Source organism: Morchella sextelata, assembly GCF_020137385.1.
Source record: "Morchella sextelata strain SCLS chromosome Unknown scls_8, whole genome shotgun sequence".
NCBI lineage: Eukaryota > Fungi > Ascomycota > Pezizomycetes > Pezizales > Morchellaceae > Morchella > Morchella sextelata.
The window spans coordinates 132123-144426 of NW_025408623.1; the positions used below are offsets into that span (position 1 = coordinate 132123).

The following is a 12304-nucleotide window of genomic DNA, read 5'->3' on the forward strand; positions in this document are numbered from 1 at the left end:
GGGCCCATTTGTTTTGTATAGTAAATTAAGGGTAAAGCGCTGTATTCTTGCTATAAGAATACCCTTATGACTTTGAGATTGTTTTTGGTGCTGTACCCTTGTAGAGAAATGAGGGTAAGGGGTTATTTTGGTGAAAATGGTCTGCTACAGAGGGCAAAATCCAACTCCCGTACGCAAAACACTGTGTTATATCATATCCGTTAAGTTTATAGGTTACATCCTACCCAACAGGCAGACTATTTTACCCCCAGAACTCTCGAAAATCTCGAAAACCGACCTAAGCCCGAACATAAACCCTAACCCTTATAAACCTATAAGGGTACCTGTCCTATAAGGGTACCATCTTACGGTGCCATCGTACCCTTATAGGGAGATCCGACTATAATACAATTAATTCAAATCCTGCTTACACCTCTTGATAACCTCCCTCTGGGTGACCAGATATCATTCGATAGGTGTTTGGTGGATCAGCTACTGTCTTAGACCAAACTGGAACGTTTCAAGATGTCCAATACCATCGACGTCACGGTAGTAGAACATACGCATCCGAATCAGAGACATTTGGAGATCGAAGTATTGAGCTTGCTTAGATGTGAGAGCTCACTCGAGCATAGGTTCAGTTAATGTCACAGGGCCCCTAGAGTACTGAGACTTGCTTGTGGTGCTTTGGAGTTTGGAAGGTCTCCTTCTGTATAAGATGGGTTGCGAGGCATCTTAAATTAATGAGTTGTCAATAGCGGGGAGGTCTCAGAAGACGTACACTTCATAGTCCCTTCACATTCCACCTGAATATTACTGATCCCCGGGCCCAGGTCAAGCAATCCAGAGCCTATATTTTTAGTCTCCTTATCACCCTCGGGTGCGGCGTAAAAGCTTCCCACAATCTCCATCCTTTTCGAAATTGGGTAGCGGCATTTGATCAGTTTAATCCTCGTCTCATAGTCCATCAACGGCAAATGTAAAATACTGAATATCCCGGCCCCATGAAAAGCGCGTAGCTTGGACACCGTAGACAGGGTGGATTCCTTTTTTGGCTTCGATTTTGAGAACAGAGCTTCGTGGTATTAGCGCGGCGAAGAACAGAGAGGGGGATGGCGGTTCGGAAAGAGTCGTGACCGGATATGCTATCATCTGTTATCACTGGCCGTGAGAAATCTTGATGTATGAAGGATGAAGAGCATACGCTAAAGGGGAGATTTTGAACGAACTCTTCTCGCAAGTCAAGCTTTAGGTACCCCAAACAAGTGCTTTCCTTGGCCATCGTAGTATTCCACCCCGAAATAGGCTTGTTGACCCATCGACGGACGTATCGTTCTCCAAAATCTCGAATCAGATCGTTTCCAGCCTTTTCATGCCCGTACCACCGGCGATGCAGAATGATATCTCGAAATTCGGCACCACCGCAATTAGGACCCTCGATTTCAGATGAAGATCGTAGAGTGTTCCAGCGGAGCGATGATGAGCTTTCGTAGGTACCTACATACATGTAGATACCCACCTACTCTAGATACATGTACCCAATATCTACTCTATCTGAGATAACACACCCCGCCTTCCACACACACATCATGCATGCTGATCGTTTTCCTGTTTCTCGTTCTGCCTCTCTTTTACGTAACCCAGATGGACCTATATCCGCTGCGCCTGTGTATGGAGAGTTTGCGGACCACTAAATGTGCATAGCTGCACCCAAGCTCCCGGTCCGGGCAGCATCCTGTCCGGGCGGAGACCGTCCAGTTAGAGTAGAGTAGCCGCAGGGCGGGAAAAGTGACACCGTGACAAGGCGCTAAACGAGACATGTATGGCCGTCTCGATTCCCGGGCCGGGTTTAAGGTTTTTTGCTCGCTCATGTGTAAAAGCACAAATAGATACTCTACCTACATGTAGGAACCTATTGGTTATGCTCTTATTAACCTCGAGTCTCGGGGGTCGCCCCGCATGCTAGCCTATGTATCGAGAGTGGGTGGGTGAAAAGAATATTGATAGGGCGGTGATCAAGTTGGCAGCAATCGAGTGGACAGTTTGAGATCGAGATGGTTTTTGTTGTTCTACTCGTAGTGAGCTAACGTTTGTGGACGCGACTGATATTGCATGCCATACAAAAAATACGCCAAGCTCATGATTTTGGGTGTATGCAATAATGGCCCGGTTTAAAAACGTCAGCTCCCTACGAGTAGTGGGTACATATGTACCTGTACCGTACATGCTCTGGAGTATGTATTCGGGGCAGGCAATAAGAACCTGAAAATGCAAGCTGCAAGCAGGGGCTCAATTTGGTGTAGCTTTTCGCCAGCTGCGAATCAGAGGTCGTTACCATAAAAAGCCATTTTCAGGTTCTTCTTGCCTGCCCCGAGTACATCTCTTCCTTGCTGTCATGTAGGTACTCTTGACTCTTAAGAGGACACTTCGGGCTCCGTGTAATGTGCCACATCGCATACGGTCCGTGCAGGGCAGAAGGGTCCCAAGACACTTGTAACACAGCATGCATGTACTCTACCTACATGTACATACATGTACTCTAGGTACTCTACATACTCTACTCTACCCACCGGTGCACCATGATCTTGAAGAACAAGAACCCATGCATGTACAACACCAAAGAGACCGGTCGACCGGTAGTGCCGCACATCAGAATTAAGCTTCAATACCTACTAGAGGTATCTACACTTTTCTGCATACCTATGTATTCCTACGTAGGGAGAGAGCTTTTGTTCAGGTGCCATGGGGTCGGACTGTCAGACAGCAATATCACCAATCACATCCTCCACCCCAATTACTACACGAATAAACTACATGTACTGCTTTCTTTCTCTCATGACATTGTACAAATGAAATACATTCGAAAGTGTAATCTAAAGAAGGGAAAAAAAAATCTAACTATATGTGGGAAATCGGTAGAAAGACATTCCGGTCCAGCCAAATCCTTCTCTCCATCAATCATCCCTACAGCCGTGTCGTTAAGTGTAGGGCTCAAATCTACCCAGAGTGCAATAAACAAATAACCGCCCAGAAAAAAAAACAGTACCCACCCAGTTAACCATAAAATCCTATCTTTCACACCCTTAGTTTCATAATATTTACAATAATGCCTGTCATTAGGGCGTACCGTTAGCACACTCAATTCCAAAGGTTGTTGTTGAACACAGGGATGGAAAACATATAGGTTATTCCACTTACATGAAATTGCTTCATGAGTTCCCTACTTTACTAGAAGTCCTCGAGGCATCCCGCCGCAATCCCCCAGACATCGACATACTTCCCCTATGCCCTCGGCCATCATCAGGTACTGGCATCTCCGGCTTTATACCCAATGCACTCCCTGATGTCGATGCCCTCTTTTGCTGGGTCAAAGCCTCGGGCTCCCCTTGTAAATCTCCAGAAGTCCCTGACGATTTCTCTCGCTTCATTCCCATCTTCACTCTCATTCCTATCCGGTGTCTTCTGCCATCGAGGGCTCCCCCCGGCAACAATTGTCCTCTCTCAATCTGCATGGTGGGAGGATTTTCGATCTCCTCGATTCCCTCCTTCGTGGGATGTTCATCGACCGTTATAGGTATAGTATCGAGAATGGCTCCTTTCTCGATAAGCAGCTGAGCAATATCCGCGAACCCACGTTCTTTCGCGATTTGGAGAGCTGTACGACGATCACTTGTTGACGGAGTGTTGACATTTGCTCCCATATGCAGTAATATCTTGACGATACCCATATGACCTCCTTCAACACAAGCTGTCAATGCTGTCTGCCCATCATATGTTGCCGGCATGGCGTCCACATCTGCCTTATTTTCCAGTAGGAAGTTAAAAATCTCCATGTTTCCCTTCTCTGAAGCAATCTGTAAGGCTGTTCGTCCCCCCATCTCTGCTGCCGCGGCATTGATGGCAGCCCCTTTGTCTATTAGCAGTTGTATGATGCCCATGTAACCGCCTTTTACAGCGGCTTGCAAAGCTGTTAATCCACCCTTTGCTGCTGGCGCTGCATTGATATCTGCTCCCTTTTCTAGCAGCAATTGTACAATCGCAAGATGCCCTTCTATTGCACTAGCCTGCAATGCTGTGAGCCCGTATGCTGCCGGCGCGGCGTTTACATTGGCCTTCTTCTCGATCAACAATTTGACTAGTTTTTGATCTCCACATTTTGCTGCGATTTGGAGTGCGGTGAACCCTTTCTCATCTGCCGGCGCCGCGTGCACGTTTGCACCGTTACTGATCAATAGATCAACAGTCTCCCTATTCCCTCCTTCAATAGCCGCTTGTAACGCTGTACGCCCGTTGTTTGCTGAAGGTACTTCGTTAACCTCAGCACCCTCCCTAATCAAGAGCTCAACAGTTGCTTTGTATCCCCCTTCTGCGGCCGCCTGGAGCGCCGTCCGACCATTTACTATCGCCGATGCTGCGTTGACGTCTGCTCCCTCATTGATCAACTGCATCACCAGTCTTGTCTTTCCACTCCCTGCAGCAATTTGTAATGCAGTACGACCGTTTCGTGGTGCTGGTGCGGCGTTAATCTCGGCCTTCTTGCTGATCAATAGCTCGATCGTTTCAATATTTCCACCTTCCACTGCTGCCTGGAGAGCGGTCCGTCCGCCGTTGGTTGCTGGTAAGTCGTTGACAACACTGATGGTAGCTCCCTCCTTAATCAAAAACTCAATTATCTCATTGTGCCCGCCTTCCGCGGCTGCCTGGATTGCTGTGCGGCCCCCTTCTAGCGCGGCTGGTGTGTTTACCTTCGCTCCTTTTTGTATCAGTATTTGCATTGTTTCTTTCTGTGCTTTCCCGGCCGCCATTTGAAGTGCTGTACGTCCGTTTACTCCGATCTGATCTATATCGGCTTCCTGTTTTATCAAGAGGGATATAATGTCCTCCTGTTTCTTCATGGCTGCTAATAGAAGGGCGTCCGGTAGGTCGTAGGAATTTTCGTTTTTCTCCATCAGTAACTTAACAATCCCACGATGTCCTTTTTCTATGGCTGCCATAAATGCTGTATTTACTCCACCCATTGCAGTTGAAGTTGCAGTAATATCAGCCCCCTTGCTAATTAACAGCTCAACCACATGCTGATGCCCCTCATGGGCTGCGGCTTGTAAGACATTACCGCATCCCAAGTAGTTGATTGGAGCTTGGTTACTGATCAATATCTCGACGATTTCGTGGTGGCCTCCACTTGCGGCTGCTTGTAATGCTGCTGAGCCTTCCTCCTCTGTCACCTTGGCTTTATAGCTGATCAAAAGCTTAACAATCTCCTCATGTCCATTTCTTGCTGCTCCCTGTAGTGCTGTACACCCTTTTTCTTTAGATGGAGCTGCGTTAGGATCGGCCCCAGACTCGAGTAAGAGCTGTACCACATTTAAATAGCCTCCTTCAGCCGATGCTTGTAATGATGTACGACCGTCCACGGGTGCTGGCTGCTCGTTGCAATCAACCTCATGATTGAGAAGTATATTGACAATCTCCAAGTGCCCCCTTCCTGCTGCCGCCTGTAGTGCTGTGCGTCCATTCGTGTGGGCCGGGGCTGCGTTGAAGTCGGCCTCAATTCTCAACAATTGCTTGAACATTTCCAGATTTCCACCCTCGGCAGCTGCCTGAATGGCTGTACGTCCTCCATGCTTCCCAGGCGCTGCGTTTACACGAGCTCCCGAATCAACGAGTCTCCTAGCAATATCAACCCACCCATTCTCTGCTGCGGCTTGTAATGCCGTTCGTCCATTGAACTCTGCGGGAGCTATGTTGCACTCCGCCCCATTGTTAAGTAGCGTTTCAACTATCTCCAAATGTCCTCCCCCTGCTGCCCCTTGTAAAGCGGTTCGTCCACCAACCATCCCTGCTGCCGCATTTACATTGGCCCTGTACTGAATAAGTAGCACAACAACATGTATATGCCCTTTCTCTGCCGCCGCTTGTAGGGCCGTACGACCGTCATTGTTGGCTGGTGGCGCGTTGACATCTTGTTTAAGCTCGAGTAAGCGGGTAACAGTTCCTATACTACCGCTTGCTGCCGCTGCTTGCAAAGGTGTTCGTCCGCTCGTCGGTGCCGTGGTACTATCTCGGTGTTCGATGAATCGCTCTGCTCCCTCACAGTGTCCTCGTACTAATGCTCGAACTGGCATATTTGTATTTTTATTAGTACGAGCCAACAACTCCTTTATTAGATCCCCATCACCAGCGTCAATTGCCGCAATCAATTGTTCATCTCTCCCATTCGCAAATCCTTGCTCCAAGTCATACACTTTCTCTCGGACAAATAGACTTTTTCGGACGGCCTTTACAGGAGCAATCATTTTATTGACCTTTTTGCGGGTTATCAAAAGGTTGTGCCAGGTTTGGGGGTCCCGTAAGCTTTTCCAATGCTTCAAGAACGCAACTGCAATCATGATGAAGAAAAACATCGGTATCGCAATTTCTAGATAATAAAACCAGCCTGGGTTGTTTTCTAATATGTTGATGTTCATTCCGAACAAACTCTGTCAAATCGTAAGTATGTAATATTAAGAGTATATCTTCTTGTATAATAAATGAGAGCTTACCGCAACAAATAAGAGTGGTAAGAATATAAACTTGAACAGGTATTTGTTAGATCAGCCTTATTCAGATATATGGATAGCTAGGACCCACAGTTATCCAACTCAATCTTTTGACACTTTCATTCATATCTCTTGACCTGTAAGCCTCGTCGATGGATATAATATTATGTGTCTAAACATCCTACGTCAGTATTTCGAGAAAAATGGAGGATTTTATACAAATTACTCTTTCGATAAGATCCCGAGTCTCTCTGAGGAGTTGGTCTTCGATAGTCTTTCCAATCTTGTCGAACTTGAACAGAATCTTCTCCATGTCCTTGATCTGTTTGAGCTTTTTTCGTGGTTGTTGCGGATGCTGTTGCTCAGTTAATGTAGGAGGACTTAGAGAAGAGAAATCGGCTACAGTAAAATCTGTGGGTTTTCGCGATTGGTTTCCTTGTTGACTTCTGGGGGGGATAGGCTCTGTAGGAGGCCGACTGATGTCGAACCAAATTTCATTCTCTGAAAGGTTTGAAATCATATCATGCAATGCTTCCGATTGTTGTTGGTAGACGCGATGGAGCTGCTCAAAGGTTTTGGCATATTTAACCATTTTCCGAACTAGCTTTCTATCTTGAAATTTGTCATCCTCTAAGACCCCCCGATTCTTTATAAACCATTGTTAGCAACTCTTCGGTCCGGTTATTTTTAAAATAAACTTGTTGATCTCCAACTCACCAATCCTGACAAGATCCGCCTGCATTTACGGATGATCTCGTTCCAATTTGTATCTAACAACTTTACCTCCGACATCACGTAGGCCATTGGCGTTTGATGCACCTCGGGTTGTTTTGCTGGCCCAAAACGAAACGTTTCTAAGCGTCCAACCCCTTGTGAGTCTTGATAACACACCATCCGAAGATTTATCAAGGCCATTTCGAATTCCCCAGATCTTTAAAAGAGTGTTAATTGCAAACTAAATATAGAAGAACAGAGATTTCTGAGCCACTTACCCCGGAAAGTGGATTTTATCACCAGCAAATGAGAACTCTCTCTTGAGTGGTTTTATTGTTTTTGAACCCGACTCTGCGCTGGAAGTGTTCTCATCATCATAATCTAAATACCACCAACGTTAAAAATTCTCGCAATCTATCGGGGTCTTGATCAAACAAGGATCTCGTGCCTTATTCTAGTGTTGCGATTTCTGGACTTACCTGCCTTAGTGGGTTCCTGCACGAAGTAGCCCAAAGTAACGTCTAAAAGCACCCGCCCTTCACCATTGGTGTTTAGAAAATTATCCATTGAAGAATAGTAAGGAGTGACTCACCGCAAGGTGTAGGTACATCCTTGGAACATCTTAAACACTGGCAGTTATGTCTTCTGAAAACAGTCTCGTAATCGATGGTCGAACCAGATTTTAGATGATCAAAGATCTTAGGAAAATTGCCAAATCCATTAAAATCAAAACTTTTTGAAAGCACTAATTTTTGATCGTGTTCAAGGTCTGGACCGTATCTAACAGAAATTAATCAGAATGCGATATCAGCGAGTACGTGATAACATTTGGTGAAATATACGAGAACAGTCTTGAGCGAATATGTCTCTGTTCCCCAATGTTAGGAAAAAAGCTCCAAGAGATTTATGGTTAAAAACATACATCAAATGGCGGGAATCTATCAAGATGTTCCTCTAAAACATCCCTAACACCTTTGTTGTGTATCCAAGTGGTCTTCTCCTTTGCTTCAAACCCCTCGAAGCCTATCTCGACAAGAGTTCGACCCATAGTATGAGAGTCCATCCCTCATGGACTATTTAAGGGTTTGTTGAAACAGTAGGTGCAGAAGCTCTTTTCGTTGAAATTTTAAGTTTAAAATGGTACTTTGGGGGGGTGAATTCCCTTTGAAATACACCAGGACAATTACGCCTCTTTAAAAGACAGCTCGGATCTTCCCGGACATACCTAGTGGACTACTAAGGAGCTTCCATCGTCATGCGAAAGATCCAGTTATCGAACCATCCAATACTAGGGCGGTAAAGGCAACTTTGAATTCCTGCATGCGCTTCTCCCTCTTCTAACTTCATAACATGCTTTGCTCATCCAATTCTGCACATGTGTTGATACGTGATTCGGAAACAGGGACAAATAGGGATGCATGGGCCAAACGGACTGGTAGCGTGTGATAGGAGTAAAACATATTCCTACGTTAATCTTCAATACAGACAGGGATCGCCCCACTGGGATATCTTCTATGTAATATTTCGATGGCAGTGAGCGCTCGGGCATAGGGATTTTTGATGCCATATCTCCAATTAATTATCCAGATACCCGTCGAGGCACTTTGAAGCCCTGCGTCCCTTACTATTGTCAACCTTATCTCAAAATCAAGCACTGAGTGTAATCGACACGTGTGTGCGAATGTAACACGCGCAGCGTCCCCTCACGGTTTTACTTGACTAAAGCCAAGGAAATGCATCTCTATATACCATTCCTTGTTTGACTAGTTAGTCCAATACGCGATCGAACTCCCTGAATTATTATCTACATAGAGTCAGTATATTAATAGTGTTGTTTCCTGGTCATTTTGGTCAAACTCTCGCGTGACTTGCCGATTTTTCCTACTTCAATATTTTTTTCCGAGGTTTATCTAAACGTCGGGTAAGTGTAGTATTGGAAGAAGACTTACTTCGAAGTGAGACAAATCTCACACAAACCCGAAAATAAAACTCATGTATGTATGTAGGTGCTTTTCGAATAACCTGAATACTCTTGGAGTACACATGACAGCTCTTGGCCTTGTATGTACTACTGGCATCAAAAAGCATCATATATGTACTCTATTTACTTACTTGGTTTCCGCAACCTTTGGCTACATGTATCTGCGCTCAATTAACTGCCCCAATAATCTTGCAGATTTCTCTTCACTTTAGAGATCTTCCAGCTGATATGAAACAGATCTTCGATTCTAGCGAGCCCATCAAAATTAGCGATGATACAGAAAATTCGTGTGTTCGCTTTTACTCTCACGAAAAGTATGTAATGACAACAACTATCTGGCAATCCCTCCAGAAATCTCTACAGCGCCAAGATACAGGGTATCCGATATGTCTACTTTAGAGATTTTATAGGGCGGAGACAAATGTGTAACAGCCGACATAACATATTGCCAGCGGTAGGTGTCGATGTCCAAGTAGATCAATTTCCTTCTAAAGTAAACAATGCGTTTCAAGGTATTCGTTGGCCAAATATTATACGACTATGCCCGAACCGCAAGACATCATCGAAGGGGTTGGTTTTTGATGAGTTTTAAAATTTTGTGACTTGCTGCACTCTGGAGGAGGAATGATGAAGTGCGCGCGCCGAGAGTAGAGACATGTACCTACATGTAGAGTACATGTACCTACTCTACACATCCTCTAACTAGATCTGGCCTCGTTGTCCCAGACAAATGTAGCGCCACAAACCTTAACCTGATCGGCAATCACACATTCTCTTATGCCACGTTATTGAGAAAACTCACTATGTAAGGTAGCACAGAGCGTGAAACCTGGGGTTCCTTGATATCGAGTTCGGGACGGATATCGAGCCTATCCTGACGTTAGCGAGCATTGTGACTTGTAGAGACCATACCTTAGACATAGAGTACAATACTGTATGTAGAGTACATGTATAGATAGCTTACATGCTAGAGTAGAGTACCCTAGAGTACACATGATACGTGTAGGTACATCCTTCATTCATCGTTAAAGTTACATGTACGACTATCGCAAATTAAATTATGTTATTACTTTGGTTGTCTAGCAGATTGGGCTTCACCAGTACCTACATACATACATGTATGCAATCAAAAATACTGTACTGACATGGGAAGAGATGTTCTTATAGTCAGTCTAGAAGCAAACATCCTATCAAATTAGGAACGGAAAGATTCTCACGAATTAGGGTTGTAGATGTCTCAGCTTGCTCGATGAGGTGCCGCTTCGTGCATGGAAGAAAACCATATCTTGGCACTTGTCTACGTTCCCAGACTGCCACGACTTCTATCCCATGGAGCTGAAAAATCACAAGTTAAAAGAAGAGTGCAGTGCGGGGATATTACAAGGCGAAACAAGATTTAGCCTCGCTAAAACAGCCGACCCTGGCGCCCTGCTCCCCCCTCTTCAAATCCTAGTTATAGGATACTTGGTACTGATATATAGGTAGTTAAATATTTAAATCTCCAAGGACAAACGACATATATATCCTCAGGCACAGGTGAGGCTTATCTCATGTTTTAATCAGCCAAAATGCCTATTGATAGGACCCGGGTAATAGTAAGTCGAGCATATGGAGTAGGTAAGATAAAGTATATATTTGGCGGGTACTTGGTACGTAGGCCGACGCGACCTCATAAACGAGTGATAGATTGTGAGACCAATCCACCCACATAATAGAACTTAGGAAGAAAACCAATCTAGGTAGAAAAATCGGGCAGCATATCTTTCTAATGACTGGTTTATTCCCGGTTTCTGCGCAAATCCATGCAAGCGAATTAGAACCATGCAGGTACTTTTATAAGATGGGATTGAAAGTGGAGGACAACATATCAGAGGGTGTTAGATCTAGAATCTACCAGGAGAAGTCGAATATAATCAATGGACTCAAGGCAACCGATCAATAAAAACATCACACATTGTTACCGCCCGGAACCGGTCAGCGTTCAGTTTTGCTATCAAGGCCGATCAAACCCTTATAACTGGCCCGAGACGCATGTTAGAGTCTATCTGAAATTAAAGGAGGCGTATTATTTGTGCTCAATCATGATCATGAGTGACATTGTTTTCTCGGCCACCAGTCGTAAGCATCATTGCAATTAATATCTCCTATAATATAAAAGGCCATGACGGAATAATTTCGCAAATGACGGGTACTGATTGGCCAAAAACTTGCTGAAAGAAAGAATAAGTAAAGGAACTACGCCCCAGAGTTCGCTGAAGGGCAAGTTTCAATGGAGGTAGTAAATCCTCAAAAAGGAAAGTGGGAAGGCCCGAAGCTAGCACTAGCTACATGTAGTCAGCCTAGGTTGATTCAGTGTGCGTCCGGCAAAAACAAACATTACTCCCAGCATACTCTCTACTACAAATTAAATGAAGGGAAGGAACGTAAACTATATGATCTATAAATCTATAATCAAATTCTTTTCGAAATTATAAAGTTATGATCCATCATTGTTGCCAGTAACGTATTGTACTGCGTCAGACCTATGCCTAGGTAATCAAAACCAAATTAGTTCACAATTGAACCAAATTCGTTCACAGCAAAATTTTCGGCCCATTTCCCAAGCTGACACGGTACCAGGTTAAAAATGTTATATCTAGGTCGTCAATCACTCTTCGCGGTGGTAACACCGGGCCAATCCTAGTTAACTACATGTATATGCCTACGATAAACACGTGCACCAAATTACCCCACATATACTCCAGTTTCTTGATGACTGAACGCCATATTCTACTAGTCCACCAAAAACTCCGACTGACTTCAGTCTTTTTCACGTGCGTTGTACGAGACCGGACCCTTTGCGGCTCTTCGGCTCTCGGTGAACCCTTCGTGTTGCCCTGGCACGTGCAGTCAACAACAACCCAGAGTCCTGAAGTAAGAAGCACATGCAAATATTAAACCAAAGCAGCTCAGCCCTCGCAACGCACCCGTCACCTTCCCCACATTCCACAGCTTAAGTTTAGTATACGTATATATTCTCTTCACCCCCCTCCTCCCCCTCTCCCTTCATTTGTTGCTCCACAAACTCCACAAACAGGGAGAATCTCAAAAT

General features: G+C 44.8%; 1 protein-coding gene across 1 annotated transcript; it reads right to left on the bottom strand.

Annotated features, from left to right (window-relative positions):
• Positions 1–3188: 3188 nt before the first annotated feature.
• On the bottom strand, positions 3189–8295 carry H6S33_012275 (uncharacterized protein; the record flags this gene model as incomplete). The annotated part of the gene is made up of 10 exons (XM_044843937.1): positions 3189–6458; positions 6522–6551; positions 6610–6690; positions 6745–7164; positions 7236–7449; positions 7511–7613; positions 7712–7768; positions 7825–8012; positions 8075–8100; positions 8155–8295. 10 exons carry the CDS (start codon positions 8293–8295, stop codon positions 3189–3191), a joined length of 4530 nt encoding a protein of 1509 aa, XP_044694924.1.
• Between the last annotated feature and the right edge of the window lie 4009 nt (positions 8296–12304).